This window comes from Podarcis tiliguerta, assembly GCF_965153285.1.
Source record: "Podarcis tiliguerta genome assembly, chromosome: 6".
Lineage (NCBI taxonomy): Eukaryota > Metazoa > Chordata > Lepidosauria > Squamata > Lacertidae > Podarcis > Podarcis tiliguerta.
In genome coordinates, this window is record NC_139539.1 from 16442399 (window position 1) to 16461298 (window position 18900).

An 18900-nucleotide genomic window follows, 5' to 3' on the forward strand; every position below is an offset into this window, starting at 1 on the left:
CATGGAAGAATGTCACACTCTGTTGCACTGGTCCACAGTATTTATGGATTTCATGAGCACATTGCAGAGGCAGCCTAAACGTTTCTATTTGTAGTTGTGTAAAAAAAAGAAAAGTATTTACATACCACTTTGTTCCCTCTCTACACCGGAAGCCAATAGGTCAGGTTCTCCAAGGCTAATATCATTAATCTGAGTCCCCAGGCACTCCACCTGCAAGACTTTACACCATTCATCCGCTTCAAGCTCTGCATATAAACGACCAAAAATCTGCATGTTGGTGTGGTATGTAACATTTATAATGTTTACAGCTAGCTGCGACAGTTACAGCTACTACAGCTAATGACAACCGCCCATGCCACTAAACCCACCTGATTCACAAGCAAACGTCCTGGATGTGTCATCGTTAAAATATATCCCTACAGCGTGCTTCCTTGTGCCCTTTGGCAAGCGCAATATATTCTTCACATGATTAAGTTCCGTAACCTGGAGTAAAAAGAAGAAGAAGAATGGGGGGGGGGTAAAATAAGACAGCAACTTGCAGCTCTCATTAAGATCTCTGTACAAAGAGGTTTGTATGGAGGAGGCTTGTGTAACTTGTGACTCAGTGCACTGAACACAACTCACCAGGCATGTATGACAGGGACTTATAAGCTTCTGTATTTGTTTCCTGCTCAAGATGGCAAAAGCAAGATGGCTTGTTAAGGACCTGGGAGGCTACTTTATGTGGCCGGATTGACTACATTTGGCTTCCTGGGTGAGGCATTCTTCAGGTCAGGTGAAGGCAAGGAGAAATGGGAATACAATGTGTTAATCTGTGCGTTCACATGAATAAAAAGGATGCATCTGACCAGGGTCGTCTTACCCATAGGTGCTAGGGGTGCGGGGCACCTGGGCGCCAGGCTCTCAGGGGTGCTAGGCCAAGAGTTCAGGGCCCGAGAGTTGAGTCTGGGGAAGAGCCCATCTGTCGGTTGGAGCACCACGGCAGGCTCTGCTGCTGCGAGTGGCTCTGCGCGGCGAGTTGGGGGTGAGCAAGCCAGCGAGGTTTTGAGGTGGCTCTGCCCTCCTGCACGCCTGGGACTGGGCAACCTGGGGGGGGCACCAGGCGGATCTTTGCACCCCGGTGCCGCATATGCTTAAGACAGCCCTGCATCTGACAAGATGGATTCAGGGCCAGCACAATAGGCAGGGATCTGCATTACCAAGGTATGGGATTCTGAGTGCTCAAAGCTCAAGAGCAGAGTGCTACAGCAGCAGTTTTGCTGGTGTACGTGCACAAGAAAGAACATCAGGTCCATCTGGCAATAGCTTGGCTCAGATGTGTGTCCTCCCAGATTTTTTCCACTGGATAATGATGGTGATGATTCCACCCTTCACCCTAAGGTCCCAGGGCAGCTCACAACAATTTAAAGTACATTAAAAATAGTTTAACACAAAATAGCTGGGAATCTCATGATTCTACCACGTTGCATAAGAATTTAAGATGAGTCTGCTGGTTCAGGCCAAGGATTCATCTGGAACAGCATCTTGTTGCTGACCAGATGCCTGTGGGAAGCCTACAACTTAGGCATGAGTGCAATAGCATTCTGCCCACCTGCAGTTCCCAGCAACTCTTTTTTCAGATACATACTGCCTTGGGTAGAGGAGGTAGAACATAGTCATTATGGCTAGTAGCTCCCGATAGCCTTGTTCTCAATGTTTTTAAAAACAATAACTTTTATTAGTTATTCAATTACAATACAATACAATACAATTACTGATCCCAATCATTCGGATGCCCAATTACGGTATATAATTTAGGTGGCCTCCCTCATGCTAGAATTGATGGTTTGATGATTTACTTTGTTTCTGCGTTCCAAGCTCTTTTTCATCTGCTACATTCCATTCAAAATAACCATCCCTTATACAACAACTGCAATATTAACGACATCCATTCGTCTTGACACATTAAATGATTTATAAACCCTATAGGTGAATCATTCAAACTATATCCTTATTCCTCCTCTTTGTGACATTTATTCTATCTGTGGTCTTCCCAGCCGTTGCTGCTCTCCATCATGCCTTGGGCAGAGTTAATATCCCATTGTTGTTCCAAAAGTTCTCCAGCGCTCCGCCACATGGTTCATTGGTTTACAACTTCAACAGCAGCTGCAAAAATCACACTGTTCCAGTATATATCCTGTTTTCTCCATTTTTTCCCCCTCAGCCTGGGAAGGAGAGTGATCTGAGGCACTTCAAATAGCTCAGTAATGAACCTTCCTTGGCAAGCACACAGATTTCTTTCATCCCCCCGTTCAGCCGAAGACATTCTCAATGTTGACATTCATCTGCCTCAAGAGACAATGGAAGAGTATGCCATTGAGTCAAACCGTTAGTGAGTTACAGCGCCGGCTCTGGCTGCTGAGACCGATACAGGAAAGACATGTTTTGTTGCAGCTGGGGCAGATGAAGGTTTTGCCAGTGCACTATGGCATTTCTTCTCTCTGCGCTCCTGCCTGTGGTCATTTATCCTGTGGTCACTGCTGTGGATACATGACCTGTCTGTCTGTCTCCAGGCACTGCGGTCATCTGCAAGGGATTCCCACATGGCGGGTTGCCGGCCTTCATGTCATGTTTGCAGAGATCTTTATGACACAGATTTGGTCTGCCAACAGGTCTGGTGCCTGAAGCCAGCTCCCCACAGAGCATGTCCTTGGGGATCTTGCCATCTTCCATTTTATGTCTAATCCTCTCAAAAAGCCATCAGGTACCCTGCCATTCCATCAGGCAGACTTACCGATAATTATCTGCGCTTCACCTCTATTCCTATATATATTTCTCCTTCCTGCTTCTAGCCTTTCAGTTGATTCACACATTCAACTCCCAGTGGGGTCATGAGGCTCATGGGGCAGTCATGACATCTCATCTTAACCTATCTCTCATTACTACATAACTGCAGACAAAATAACAGCAGACATTGTTGCCTTCATGCTTTGCTGGAAGGGTTCCAAGAAGCTTCTGGCTCAGCAGCGTTTGAAGGAGACTGGTGGACAAGATGCCCTGTGGTCCAATCCAGCAGATTAGTTATTAGAGTGGGATGCAAAGATTAAGGCTGATCTGAGGCAGGGAAGAGAAGACCTCCCAGGGTGAGAGATCAGGTGGGTCCACCACTTTCTGTGTGAAACAAGGATTCTGTATTTTCTTTCCTCTTTCTCTCTCTGTTTTCGCTTTTATTTACATTAGTTTTTTACCCTATTGTATTATGAGAAAGCTTTATTAATAAAAACAAAACAAATATTAAGTCTGATCTGAATGCCTAAATTTCTACCATATGTAACTAATACTACCTTAAAGGTAAAGGTACCCCCTGACCATTAGGTCCAGTCATGGATGACTCTGGGGTTGTGGTGCTCATCTCGCTCTATAGGCCGAGGGAGCCAGCGTTTGTCCGCAGACAGCTTTGGGGTCATGTGGCCAGCATGACTAAGCCAATTCTGGCAAACCAGAGCAGCGCACGGAAACGCCGTTTATCTTCCCGCCGGAGCAGTACCTATTTATCTACTTGCACTTTGATGTGCTTTCGAACTGCTAGGTTGGCAGGAGCAGGGACTGAGCAACAGGAGCTCACCTCATCACGGGGATTTGAACTACCAACCTTCTGATCGGCAAGCCCTAGGCTCTGTGGTTTAACCCCCACCTTACCACCTGATAATTTCTCTCATTCTCTCCCTCACACACATGCACACACATTAATGTTCTCTCTCACACGCACACCATGTAAAGGGGAAGGAAAGACTTTGCCCAACCCAAACAAGGTGATTTTATTCTTGCCTTGTTGAAATCTAGCTTTCTTCCATTTATTTTTCTCAATTAAATGAAAATATGCCATCATTTATTTGGTTACAAAGGCTTAATATTTTCAAGATAGCTTTAATCTGAATTCCGGGCGATATCCAGCATTAATCACACTCATGCTTAATCATGCTTAAGTAATTAAGTTCATTAATATGATTGGGTCTCCTCTGAGTAGAAGGAAATGAGATATCACACTCTATTTTGAAACGCTTTCTCATAGCAAGCTCTTTATGAAGGTAACTGTATATGGATGAGGCATGGACTATTGGCTGCCTCCGATGGCTTTATGCTGTTTAGGAGGGAAGGAAGTAATAAAAGTGAGGCATTACTCAATTTATTCACGTTATCAATTCATCCTTAAAGGTCAGACACCGAAAGAGCAACTGCTATGCAGAAATCCAAAAGGCAGAGCAATATATTTCAACGTACATCTTGCAAGCCTCAGTTCACATTTGAGGCTTCAAAGTTCATTCACCTGAAGAGTAAAATTTGTTTTCTTTTTGCTACTTGTCCTTCCCACTGTTTGCACTTCATTTTGGCATCAGTTCATAAAGCAGGCAAGGAAGATTGTTCATCTCCCATGATTGTTATCTTCATAGCACCAAAGGTCCTGATTTGATATTGCAGAGACCTAGAAGCATTCATCTACGTGAACACAATAAATTCTGTTCTACTCAATAATAGCCAGACGATGCATACATTAGGGTGATATATAACCAAAACCACAACTGGAAATGAGAAGCTGCCTGAGATCTGCTTTGAAGAGTTTGGGCAGAATGGATTCATTCTACTCTGCCAAAACTCCAGTGTACATTATAATATCTGGAATGGATTCTACGAACTGCTGTGGACATTTCCAGAGAGGCCTAACACTCTCCATTGACAGATCCAGTAGGGATTTTCCAAATTCTCCAAATATTTTTAGATGTTATATAGAAATTTTCCTTAATGTACACATTTTTGCAAAGCTATTTTCTGTAATACAATGCATTTATGTATGTTATTTTCACTCACATATGCATTTTTGTACATGTTACTTGGCTGGAGAGCTTAACTGCAAAAGACGGAGAGGTGCCAATTTACAAAGATGTTTCAGTTTGCATATTGTTCCAGAAAATTCAGTAAGTTCTCCCCGATCTTGAATCCTCATGCTGTTCTAGGCCTCCCTGCAGAGATGCTGTGCAACACTGTGCTGGCATGCCTCAGATAGAATAAGGGAGCTGAAAAAGATACCCTCATACCTTCTCCTTTCAAACATTTCTCCTATCACCTGGTTAGGCAAACCCTTCTGGATATAATTTCCCTTGACCACGACTTGGATCCAGAGTTCTTTACCATGAAAGAAAGGGCTGCCAATCCAGAACAGGATCTCACTTCTGGAAGCTGCAGGAAGCAACTTTCACTAACTCCTACAGCGCCTCCTCCAAATGGACTTCAAGAGGAACATTTAAAGCTACCTTCCACCAGCAGGCACTGGCAGCATCTCATGCATATAACTATGCTCCCAGGATGCTGCCACTGGCAGAAGGAAACTCTGGATCTATGCCCATGTATCTATAAAGCCAGATCATCAGAGTTATATGTCAGCATCATACATCACCAAGGCAAGGGAACATAAGTCAGATGAGCTAGTGCAATAAATCACTAGGAAAAAAACAGCTAGATTATATCAGTTCCAGACACTGTGGAATTAAACTGATCCTAAATCATTGCCTGTGATGCTTATTAGAACACATTATTGACTCCAACGAGGTATGTTTTAGAATTCCTGGCTCTATACATAAAAAAGAGAGTGCTGTTGTTCATTGTGACATGACAAGAAGGCTTCTTCAGTGCTAGTACTCCTTCCATGAGAAGTCTGGGCATCTTCTTCTGTATTTGTGTTCTGCTGACAACTGAACAAAAATCCTTTTTCACATAAGCTTTTTGATGCTGTTGTTTGTTGATCAGTGGTACCATAGTGTGTGTGTCTTGACTTTTGCTGTGGTCTTTAGTTTATTAATCTAGGGTTTGATTAGTTGGATTACTGTTTACTTTTGATTAATAAACCACAATAAACAAATAAACATGTCAAAGGGTCGGCTTTATTTGTAATTATGGTTGCAAATGTAGAAGTTCTAGGAAGTCTGTAGATATCACCATACCCAGAATTGCCCTGTTTTTACCAGTACATCCCAAATTCCCAGCATTCCCAGCTTTCATCTGGATCTGGAAATGTCCCACTTCCCACCTCTAGAACTACTGCCGCTGAGCTAGGGGAAAAGGATTTTCAGCCAACTCTCTCCATGGCTGCCACCACAGGAGATGCCACACGGACCAGTGCAGCCTGGTGGGTGAATGTCACATCGAGAGGAGGCCTTGCTGGTGTTGCTATGGTAACCCAGGGCACCTGGTACTCTTATCTCAGAACATCCAGACATGGGGATGTGTTCCTCAAGACATGAGACCAAGCACTGTGTCACATTACACCACTGTTCACATTACACCAACATAAACAGGGTTTAACGGGTAGCTACATACCTTGAGTGGCAGAGAATCTAGTCTCTGGATTATGCAAGGGGAGGAAATAAAGACCCATTTTAAAGAAGTGAATGTTTAAGAGACCATGATCTTCCATTTCAGCCCTAATTCCCATATCATTCAGAGGTGGATGTACCACTTATACTTCACATTACCATGTGAAGAAGGGGAGAGAGTAAAAGAGACATAAGATTTGCATCAATAATTTGTCGGCTCAGTATCATTACAGATGACACACCTTCTGTGCTGAGCCGAAATTAAAGTGCTTTAAATATACATTCTGCGCAATCCCAATAGGAGTTGTGATGAAGCAGAGGAAGGGATTTTGAGTCTCTTCTCGTGACTTTTGAAAATGGCCTCAGATAAATTTCCCCTGAACTTCTATTTCTAGACACACGTAGGGCCAATTGTCCCCCAGGCTTTATGGCCAGCCCTGTATAAATTATGCATCCGAGAGATGTAGATCGGAGCAAATAGTTTAAGGAGATTCAAATGTGGTATTCTCATGAGATTTATTCCTTAAACACCTCTCAAGCCAAATAAGAATGGATCAGCCACCAAAAGCTTATCTTTTCGCTCCCAGGCGCCGAGACTGTTTGCACACCTAAATCCCAATTTTCTAATATATTAAGCTGTTGCCGTCAAAGATTAAAAATTAAAGGGTCTATTATTGTTATGGTGCTGAGGGAAATTACACATGTACCTTCTCAGGCAGAGCGATCCCCAACTGATTTTTTTTTTAACAAGGAGTCTCAGAAACTTTTCTATCTAGCAACAACGATTATGCAAATGATGAACGAATTATATTGTTTCCATTGATACAACTCCTGATAGGTATTCTCTGAAAGGGACGTATTAATTTTTAAAGTTACCATTTAAATATACTATTTATATCTTCTCTAAGGCTGATTATAAACTGATAGGAAGAATAGACCTTAAGAAGAACTTTTGCTGGATCAGGCAAAAATCCCATCTAGTCCAGCATTCTGCGGTCAGCCAGATGTTCTTGGGTGGATGTGCAGAATGGGCCAGAGAGGGAGGACTAGTGAAATGTCAGTGGTGCATTGGGGACATCTGGGAGACATGTGGATGGGTGGGCAGCAAGGGCAGGTGAGTGGAACTGCCACCTGAGGCAACCACCTCACCTGGCCTCATGGGTGGGCTAGCCCTGGGAACGGGGCCTAAATCACAACGAATCATTAACAGGATTGCCGCTAAAGTCTAGATTAACCGTGGGAGTTACTTACATGGGAAAACCTTCTTGTGAAGGAGACACAGAGGAATCATGCACGTTCTCTTACCTTATGATAGCATCTGAAATAAGCAGCACGCTCATCTGAAAATTTCTCTATTCTTTTGGGTCCTTTGCTTGATGCTTTCTTGAAGACTAGCCAGCATCTCTGATAAATCTAGAAACATTGAAACACATTATTATTATTATTATTATTATTATTATTATTATTATTATTTTATATTGTTGTTGTTGTTGTTGTTGTTGTTGTTGTTGTTGTTGTTGTTATTTAAAAGCAAACCTTGTGACAAATAATTATTTTCAAATATTCCATTTGGAGGAATGAATAGTCCCATAGAAACGCAAGGGGTGGGTACTCAGCTCAGCAAAATCCCTTGAGTTGGTTTTGATTCCTCTTTCTCAGACTCTTCCTTCTGCTTTTCCAGATGATGTCCATTTCCTGTACCAACTTACATTCTCACTCACAAGCATGCATTTGTTGTTGCTTTTGGCTGCCAAACCCCTTATTTACTTATGGACTTCAATGCTTACTTATTTACAGTGCGCTATTTTTGGTAACAAATGAGGTGTCAGTACTCATATCGTGATAAAAATGTCATGGGCGCCAGAACAAAATGGCCTCCATGGGCAGCAAAGAAAAGTGGTATCCATGACTACAAAAATCACACAAAAAGCACTGCTTACTCATCTTATTTATATTCTGCTTTATAATCCCAAAAGATCTCCAAGTTGCTTATTTGCACAATGCAATCACCTTCAAGGAGATCTGCCTATACAGAGTGACACCCACCATTATCCAAGTGGACATCCTCTTCCTCCCCTCATAAGCTCTCCTGTCCTGGGTCAGCTGCTGGAAAGACACGGCCAATGACCTCCACGGCTGTTGTGCTGTCCGCAATGCAGTTCCCCAGATTCAGCCCCTAACCTCCTTTACACTCTTCCCCAGGAATGGACTCCAGTGGGCTTGGGTGTTGTAGAGATCTCCATCAACTAGGCCGGACATGTGTCTTACTTTACAGGCTTATGGCAGGCTTCTGTTTGAAGGCTGGTCAGGGGACAGTCCTCCGAAGGGAGAGCAGGAAGGGCTTTGAATTTGCCTGTCTACTCTTCACACCTGGGCAGAAGACTGAGAAGGCCCACAGATCACTTCGTCGCAGTCTTCTCTACTATCTTAAAATATATAGTGTTCCTATTTCTGTTAGGAACATAGGAAGCTGCCTTATGAGTCACACTGTTTGTCTATCTAGCTCAACCATGTCCATACTGACTGGTAGCAACCCTCCAGGGTGTTAGGCAGGGAACATTCCCAGCCCTACCTGGGGGTACTGTATTTTGAACCTGGGGCCTGTGCAATGTGTAAAGTAAGGTAAAGGTAAAGGTACCCCTGCCCGTACTTGCCAGTCTTGACAGACTCTAGGGTTGTGCGCCCATCTCACTCAAGAGGCCGGGGGCCAGCGCTGTCCGGAGACACTTCCAGGTCACGTGGCCAGCGTGACATCGCGGCTCTGGCGAGCCAGAGCCGCACACGGAAATGCCGTTTACCTTCCTGCCAGTAAGCGGTCCCTATTTATCTACTTGCACCCGGGAGTGCTTTCGAACTGCTAGGTTGGCAGGCGCTGGGACCGAACGACGGGAGCGCACCCCGCCACGGGGATTTGAACCGCCGACCTTTCGATCAGCAAGCCCTAGGCGCTGAGGCTTTTACCCACAGTGCCACCCGCGTCCCTAAATGTGTAAAGTAATTATTTCCAAATCTGCATCTGTACATATGAAGAAGCATGTTCGCTTTCATCCTTTTTTCATTGGTGGTGGTGGTGCATAAGTAGCAATCCAATCCCCAATCCCACGATAGCATATTTGCTGGCAGTGAGCACAGAGGAATGGCAAGATAATTTTTAAAGAGTATCCCTGTATTACGCTGGTAATTGCATAATTCAAGAGAGATTCAAATTGCCTTTGATGGAGAATAACAACTTCATACACACCCATTACAGTAGTGGTGGTAAATGGCTGAAATGTGTAAAATCCATTGGTAGTTGTTAGAAGAGGAAGAGGAAGAAGGAAAGGACTTCATCTAAAAGCTGGTACAGGGAGTTAGGAGGTACCGTTTCAAATCTCCCCTCACCATGAGCATACTAGGCGGAGGGGCAACCAATGCAGTGGTCTGCAGATGTTGTGGAATACAACTCGCATCACTCAACCAGCACTGCCAATGATCATGAATGATGGGACTTGTAGTCCAAAACAGCTGGCAGGGGCACCATGCTGTCCAACCCTGTGCTAGGTGGTGTGTCAGGCAAGGTGGTGTCTCTCAGCATCAGTCTCATACTGACCCACCTTACAGGGTCGTTGTAATGACTGCATCTAGAACACGTGGTTGGTGGATGGATTTTTTTCCTGATATTTTATATGTGTCTATCAGTGAATGGTTCTATTGTCTCCTGGTGTTTCTGTAGTACATTTTTAGTAGAGTGGGCAGAGAGATTGGTGATAGTGGTTGGCGACACTAGTGATAGTGACTGGAAGATACTGGAGCGATTGGGTGGGTGGTGTGCTTATGGATGTTTCTAAGGTGTGGGGGTAGAATGGGATGGCTAGTGGTCATTGTACAACTTGTGTCCACATAAGGATCTGGTTGTGGTGTGCATCTCCCTGTGAGTGAAGTGAACGTTGCATGCTGTGAGTAAGAGGAAGGAACCCTGACTCTTAAGCTGCTTTCAAAATGCGCTGTCAATTGCACTGTAGCTTGTCCGTTCATTTGCTGTATGGAATACATGTTACGTAACGGATTGGTTATTTTTGAAAACCTTTTGGTAGTCATATTTAATAAATAAATAAATTCAATTAGGGGATGTCAGCCAGTCAGGATCTTCCTCTTATGTCTCCACACTAGGTGTAGTACACAGGCACAGCTCTTTCCCATGCTGGCTGAACACACATCAGAGGGGAGTAATTTCTGCTATGGGTGTCTATGGTTGGGGCAGGACAGGAGCATTGTGCCCGCTCACAGTAGGGGGGCATTATTGGTGTTGGGGATACCTTCCACAGCATCCCCCACATGCCCTTTCGACCTGCAGGGGAAAGGCTATGTGAACCTCCCTAGTAGGCAGTGGTGGAGCTTCATGCTCCAGCACCGGGGGCAGAGAGCAGGTGGAGCTTCATGCTCCAGCACCAGGGGCATAGCTGGTGTGTGTCCCAGGGGTGTGGCACACTGCCCGCAGGGGCATGGTGCGCGTCCCGGTGCGCGACCAGTGCACCACCCGGTGCGCGACCAGTGTGGTGTAGTGGTTAAGAGCGGTAGTCTCATAATCTGGTGAACCGGGTTCGCGTCTCCGCTCCTCCACATGCAGCTGCTGGGTGACCTTGGGCTAGTCACACTTCTCTGAAGTCTCTCAGCCCCACTCACCTCACAGAGTGTTTGTTGTGGGGGAGGAAGGGAAAGGAGAATGTTAGCCGCTTTGAGACTCCTTAAAAGGGAGTGAAAGGCGGGATATCAAATCCAAACTCTTCAGCCGCAATGGCAGCCCACCGGGAATGTGGTCTGGGGGTGGTATGCTCCCCCTGCCCCCTTCCTCCACCAATGCTAGTAGGCGATTGCCATGGAAGGCTTAGAGGACACACCAGTCAGGAAGCTAGGCAAGAACTTTATTGTCTCCCTTAAACAAGAGCAGAATAGACCCGGGAAATTTCTGACTCCTCCCAGATACAATTAAGTCCAGTGCCACCTAGTCCCTAGGCTGTATAATGACAATATCCACACCAACTCACAGATGCAAACAGGGAAAATTCTTTGATGCCTGTAATATATTCTGCTAAGCAATCCTGGAGGCCCTTTCCTTGCTGTCTTTGTTTCTTCTGCAACAGCTTGTTCTGCACCCGCTTCAGAAGCCAACATGTTGGGAAACCGATCATAACAATTCTCTTTGTTAAAAACCTGAGGATGGTTCGTACAATGTTTAGACACACGGCTGATTTGCTGTACTTATTATAAGATAGCTGCAACTTAAACAGCACCACTTACTATATGGGCAGATGGTTATGTGGGGGATAAAAGGGAAGAGAGGCACTGTGTTTCGGCAACCGAGAAGGAACAAAACTTAGCTGCGTAATTGAAAACCAAAACAGGAGGTTGTGCCAGAATGAAATAACAAAGCATAGTTGTCCAGCAGTATATGTTACCATACTTAACACTTCGAAATGAACCTCACCAGCTACCACAAGTGAAATGGAGTGGCAGGTTGTACACCAGAGGGTGCTTTAGTGTCCATGCACCTACATGTGCAAGGAAGTCAAGTCAAATAAGCATGTTGCTGAAAGAGGGAAACTATATTTTGCTGAAACGAAGCAGATTTGAGATCAAGTGTAGAATTCTCTATATTTTCCAAAGGGGGCAATATACTAAGTAAACAACGTAATAGCCTAATATGAAAATGATTACTGAATAGCTCTGTGAGCATTAGCTTTTCTAGAGCCAACTGGGAAAACACAAGTGGTAGATATGCTAATGCAAAGCAATGTAGGGTCCCAGGAGAACAGGACCGCCTAAGGAGTTGGCTTTGTTGGTATTGAGATGCTGTACAAACCTAATGATTGTATAATTAAAGCTGGCAGTACATCTTCCTTTCTCATTACGTATCCTTGAGAAGGAACTGGGGGCTTTGTCTGCAGGACAGTTTACAGTATATTATATACTTGGGGAAAGACGGGGGGGTGGGAATACCAGGCAAAAGGGTACAATGGGGTGATGCACTGGAATTAAACGGCTTTGACAGCGAATTCAGAGAGCTCAGGATGGTTTGGGAGTAATTTCAGAATGCAATGGTTTCAGAAGCCAGTTAAAGGTTTATTTCTGATAGTTTCTGTCAGGGAACTGCCATCAGTGTCCGAGGGAGACAGCAAGCTCCAAAGGGATCCCAGAGAGCGTCCCGGGAGTGGGAGAGGCAGCCCGTCTTCTGGGGAAGAGAATCAACATAGCTCCAGTGGAGAAGGGGGGCAGATGGGGGAATCGGTGAGGCGGTCCCATGATTCCTTGCCGGGGACCAGCAGGGAGAGGAAGGGTCCTCCGCTGCCTACTCCCTCCTTGTGCAGAAGGCTTCCGCGCAGGGAGAGTAGGAGGAGACTTGGCGTCAAAGAGCTTCTTTGCTGGAAGAAGTTTAAGAAACGCCCACTGACGGATTCTGCCAGTGATTGAGACAGTCACGGGTGAGTGGCTGCCTGGACAGGAAAGGTTCACTCAGGTAAGCCAGCCAGAGGTTGGGACAAGCTTACGCACGAGCAACCCCTAGAACCATTACAGTTTCATTTGATAGGACTGGAGGCACCAGTAAAATGGGAAAAAGACAGAATATGCAAAGTGGACATATGAAATATACAGTGGTACCTCAGGTTAAGAACTTAATTCATTCCGGAGGTCTGTTCTTAACCTGAAACCATTCTTAACCTGAGGTACAACTTTAGCCAAAGGTACCCTCCCGCTGCTGCCAGGCCACCGGCATGCGATTTCTGTTCTCATCCTGAGGTAAAGTTCTTAACCTGAAGTACTATTTCTGGGTTAGCTGAGTCTGTAACCTGAAGTGTTTGTAACCCAAGGTGTTTGTAACCCGAGGTATCACTGTATGGGACATTTATTCACCAAGACACACAGAGTTACCTTATACTAACTATCTAAATTAGCATTGTCCACAGTGACTGATAGCAGCTCTGCAAGATTTCAGGCAGGCGTCTATTGCCTCCTTATAGTTTTGCAGTTTCTATACTTAGAATGTGGAGAGGGCGCCATCTTGTCTTTTGCCTCAGACTGCAAAATGTATTGGGCTGGCCTCGAGGGCTAGCTTACCATATTTCAAAGTGGGTGAGCATCTAAAATGGAGGGCTGGGTTTTGAAAGGAAAAAAAAAACAGTTATTCGAGTCATGGAAGTCCTATGTGTGTCACATCCACTTTGATCCTTACAGACCTACATAATAGATTATTTTAAAAAATCCATTGGGGGTGGGGACATCATGGCAGCAGACCTTCCACATGTGCATTCAAAAGAACAGGATGGAGACCCTCCAGATGTTGTTGGGTGACAAATACCATCATCCTCGACTGCTGAATGCATTGGTTGGGGCTCACAGAAATTGGAGTCTAACATCTGTGGGCTGGCAGCTTCCCAAACCCTTTATTAGAGCTTCTATAAAGAAAACAATACAGATGAAAGTCATCGATTATATGGAATCCGCAGAAATGACTGGCAGAATCAGAGACCAGGGAGAAGAGATGGTGAAAGAAGATTGGAGGAAATTTAAAGACTATTTACAGAAACACTACAAGATTAATGAATGTTAGAACGACATCAGATTGAATGTAAAAGGTTATTGGCTAAAAATCTTAAAAAATTAAAAGACTCAATATTTTAAGCTATAAGTATTGAATAAGTTAAATTAGGATACTTAAATTAAGACAAGAATTTAAATATGACAGAGGGAAGGGATTTGTTGTTCAATTGTATGATTTGGAATACAGGGAAGGGAGGTTTGGGGAAGTCGGAGAAATAAGTTAATGCAAGGCTATTATGAAGATAAAATTGCTTTTATTTTTGTTGCTTTAGGGTTTTTATGTTTGGGTAACTGTGTACTTTTTTTCTGTTTTATTCGCTGTTTATTGTATGTTGTTTTTATTTTCCATGTAAAACTTAATAAAATATTTATTAAAAAACATATATAAAGAAAACAATACAACTCACAACATACTTCGTTCTACCACACATGAACCCCATTATGTTGTCCATCCTCTACTACAGCTTGGAAAGTATTTACTATTAGTATTTACTAAGTATTTACTAGCGCTCTACGTGGGACTACCTTTGAAGGTGACCTGGAAACTGCAATTAATCCAGAATGCGGCAGCTAGACTGGTGACTGGGAGTGGCCACTGGGACCACATAACGCTGGTCCTGAGAGATCTGCATTGGCTGCCAGTACATTTCCAAGCACAATTCAAAGTGTTGGTGCTGACCTTTAAAGCCCTAAACAGCCTCGGTCCTGTATACCTGAAGGAGCGTCTCCACCCCCATCGTTCAGCCCAGACACTGAGATCCAGCGCCGGTGGCCTTCTGGCAGTTCCCTCATTGTGAGAAGTGAGGTTACAGGGAACCAGACAGAGGGCCTTCTCGGTAGTGGCACCCACCCTGTGGAACACCCTCCCTTCAGATGTGAAGGAAATAAGCAGCTATCCTATCTTTAAAAGACATCTGAAGGCAGCCCTGTTCAGGGAAGTTTTTAATATTTAAAGCTGTACTGTTTTTAACACTTGATTGGGAGCTGCCCAGAGTGGCTGGGGAAATTCAGCCAGATGGGTGGGGTATAAAATTATTATTATTATTATTATTATTATTATTATTATTATTATTATTATTATCACATCCACATTTGTACTACAATATTTTCTCTGTGTTCCTCAAAGCACACATTATACGAACCGCAGTCAGGATTGCAAGAGCGACTTGATGAGGCTTTTTTAAACATATTTTGTTATCCCTTTGAACAACATGCCGTATCCCAAAATGCTTCTGAATCCCTCCTGCATTTCAAATGCAGGTTTGCCAGGTGACAAGGGATCTGCTTTCAGAGAAATGCAACCCAAACCCCTTTGGGGGGCATACACAGCTAATTGCATGGCTCTTTGGATCCGAGCCAGTTTTGGAGAGCTCTGAAAAGGATTGCCTGAGACACAAAAAGGGCATTCATTTTTGTGAACAAAACCATCCAAACTGATGCGATATTTTATCCCCACTTGCTTGAGTTCCACGTTCAGGATGACAGATCTAGGTACCAAAGATATACATCATCACACGAGAAGAATGGCGACGTTTGATGGTAAAATAACTACACAGGATTAGGAAACCAAACTCCGTTTCCAGCGAGTGCAGAGGTACTCCAGCAACTGCTGCGGCATCCAGGTGGCATTGCGTTCAACAGCTTGGCAAATAAAAGCACAGCTAAAGATTTAGGGAATCCAGCTGGTGGGTGAACAGTTTGTGCCTTATTAAAATAACCCTAGGATTATTTGCAAAGGTTAAGCAGGATTGTTTGAATCTGTAATGCTAGCAGCCAGAAGGTAAACATGCTTATTTGTCGAGTGTAATAACGATACTGCTGAGAAGGGATTTGCTTCTAGTCAAAGTGAATTTCTGTAAATTTCTCCCTTCTGTAAATCTACAAGTCATGACTCTAGGGCCGGTTTCTCAGCATCTGAAACCTTGGGCGGTATACTACTGCTTATGCTAACAATGGCGTCAATTTGTGTGGCATTTATCGAAAGGTTAGAAGACACCACACACTTATTCTTTGAGAGGTTTTGATTCAGTTCCCGTACAGCAAGGGCTCTCAAACTGTCCACCCCCAGAGCCCACTTGAGGTAACTGAAAATTGCTGAGGCCCACCAGACACAAAATGGTGGTGCAGGGGGCACAGCCTGCCACAAAATGGTGGCAGACAGAGGCAGGGTTTGGCATAATGAGTCAGCAGCTACAGACATCATTTTCTACTAATATCTCACCCATCTTTGGGTGAATTTTCTAAATTCTTTGCCATACACCTTTTCTTGCGGCAAGGAGTTCTCTAGCTCATTTTCTCTCAGGCTAAGCACAGGCATTGGCTTGGGAGGAATTCTAGCTCAGCTTCCCAATTTTAGGCAGAATTTGATAATTCAGAGGCTCTAAGTGGAGGAGGCTTTATGGAACACCCTGGCTCCCACAGAGTTTGCTGAGAACCAGCGCATTCCTGCGCACCACATGGCTTCCACATCACACCACCAAATGGAGAAGCCAAGCAGCAATGCTTTGCAGAAAGCTGCAGCTCTTGCCAGGGATAAAAGCCGGGGTGGAAGTGGGAGGCAGGAGGTGACAATTCCAGTTTCCCCTCAGGTGGAGAAACAGGATGGGCCTTCTTTGCCTCAAGTGCAGCCTTGTGAAGGATAGCATAAGCATCTACTTATGACTAACGGCACTTTCTTGGGCTCCATGATCACTGCAGATGGTGACTGCAGTCACAAAATTAAAAGACTCCTGCTTCTTGGGAGAAAAGCAATGACAAACCTAGACAGCATCTTAAAAAGCAGAGACATCACCTTGCCAACAAAGGTCCGTATAGTTAAAGCTATGGTTTTCCCAGTAGTGATGTATGGAAGTGAGAGCTGGACCATAAAGAAGGCTGATCGCTGAAGAATTGATGCTTTTGAATTATGGTGCTAGAGGAGACTCTTGAGAGTCCCATGGACTGCAAGAAGATCAAACCTATCCATTCTGAAGGAAATCAGCCCTGAGTGCTCACTGGAAGGACAGATCCTGAAGCTGAGGCTCCAATACTTTGGCCACCTCATGAGAAGAGAAGACTCCCTGGAAAAGACCCTGATGTTGGGAAAGATGGAGGGCACAAGGAGAAGGGGACGACAGAGGACAAGATGGTTGGACAGTGTTCTCAAAGCTACTAACGTGAGTTTGACCAAACTGTGGGAGGCAGCGGAAGACAGGAGTGCCTGGTGTGCTCTGGTCCATGGGATCACAAAGAGTCGGACACGACTAAACGACTAAACAACAACAACAATGGCACTTTGTCATTACGTCTGACAAGGATAAGCTTTAAACTGGGAGTGAGGAACATCAGATCTGAAGAAGAAATGCAATCCTTGAGGCCTCTCTAGACCACAACTCTCACCAGCCCTGCTCCACGGTCTCTGCATGGCTGGAATGTATCCTGGGAGTCTCCATCCTGCTTGCCCAGATGAAGAAACACATGGATGGTGTGTAGAAACAAACCTTTTGTGTTATCATGTACCCCAGTGATACATAAGGGGAAGAGTCATGTTAAAAGTCACAGCCCCCCAGAAAACTGCTCACAGGGGAATGTGGCTCTCAAGCTGGAAATTGTTCCCCAGCCTTGTTGATGGTTTGCTTAAAAAGCAGAGATTAAACCATGGTTTCTGATCCTGGCACATATAGGCTGGATCTAGACACATCAAAGAAGCGTTTCAGTTAAACATCTTGCACATTTAAACAGGGGAAACAGAAAAGAAAAACTGGACTCCACAGCGCCACCTGGTGGCATGATGTTACAGTGCATATACAACACAGATCACTTTTTCTTTACCAATCTAGCTAAGTCCATAGTTTCCAGTTTCCAGTTCTTCGGTTACTGGGTGGGTGGTACTTCGTAAGTCCTGCAGAAACTGTGACTCACCAAGCCAAACTGAGACAAGAAGTATGTATTTTCTCCTCCTAGATGCTGATACGGTTCTCCCTGCTTTTGCTTTTCCAGGCCAACAGCAAAATTGGGACATCTATAGAGCCCCTGCTACACCACCATACATTGTGAGCTATGTTCAGGCTGGTGGGTCATAAGTGATTCAGGTCCTGTTCAGACATAACTATAGACAACGTATAGTGGCTATATATTTTAGACCACTATAGATAACATGGAGTGGCTAGGGTAATAATAATAATAATAATAATAATAATAATAATTTTCTCATTAAAAATTCCAGCATTGAGCAAGTGAAATCAGGTTCACAAATGTCTAATGACAACCTTCTTTTGAGAGCATTTTGCTCTCTGAATAATAGACTTGCCTAGTACGTGCGCATTAATTCATTGTTTCTCTGGCTGTTGTCAAATCCATTCATAACAATTATTCAGATTGTCATCCAATATATAAAACACACTGTGCATTTCTGCTCAGCGGAGCGTGGGGGAAATGAAGTGGCTTGAAAAACCACAGCTGCATAAAGCTTCTCCTTGACAGTTCATGTTGAAACACTATCCCTGAACCAAAATATCAACTTAAAACCTCATTCCAGAGCCTTAACCTTTTCCAGTTTTTGCTAACTTAAGCCCCGTCTGCATTTTACGCCTAAAGCAGTATCATCCCACTTTAAACAGCCATGCCTTTCCCTAAGTAAACCTGGGAACTGTGGTTTGTGAAGAGTGCTGAGAACTGTTCCTCTCACATAGCTACAATTCCGTCCATCCCCTGGGAAGAGGGATTGATTGTTAAACCATTCTGGGAACTATAGTTTTGTGAGGGGAATTAGTGGGGGTGTCTCCTAGCAATTCTCCAACCACCCCTCACAATTTCCCTTGCATAATCTTGGCCATGCTTGGAACTGCTACATGCTGAGGTAGCCAGCCCAAATTATGTTTTTGCATCAGAGGGTACACAAATGGATGTGTATGGGGTTTCATGTTCATCCATCAATTCTTAGACTGGCTCTTACACTGGTCCCAAACACCATGAGTATGTGGCCTCCATAAAGTTTTCC

The 18900-nt window shown here is 44.3% G+C and overlaps 1 protein-coding gene across 2 annotated transcripts in view; it reads right to left on the reverse strand.

The window, feature by feature from the left end:
• The window catches only part of DOK5 (docking protein 5), a 56937-nt gene that overhangs the window by 12858 nt on the left and 25179 nt on the right, over positions 1-18900 (reverse strand). For both annotated transcript variants that reach the window (XM_083447089.1, XM_083447090.1), the window contains exons 2-4: positions 7653-7760; positions 369-483; positions 126-245 (exon numbers count right to left, since the gene is read on the reverse strand). In XM_083447089.1, coding sequence (XP_083303215.1) covers positions 126-245; positions 369-483; positions 7653-7760 — 343 coding nt within the window. The remainder of the gene's footprint in view (positions 1-125; positions 246-368; positions 484-7652; positions 7761-18900) is intronic.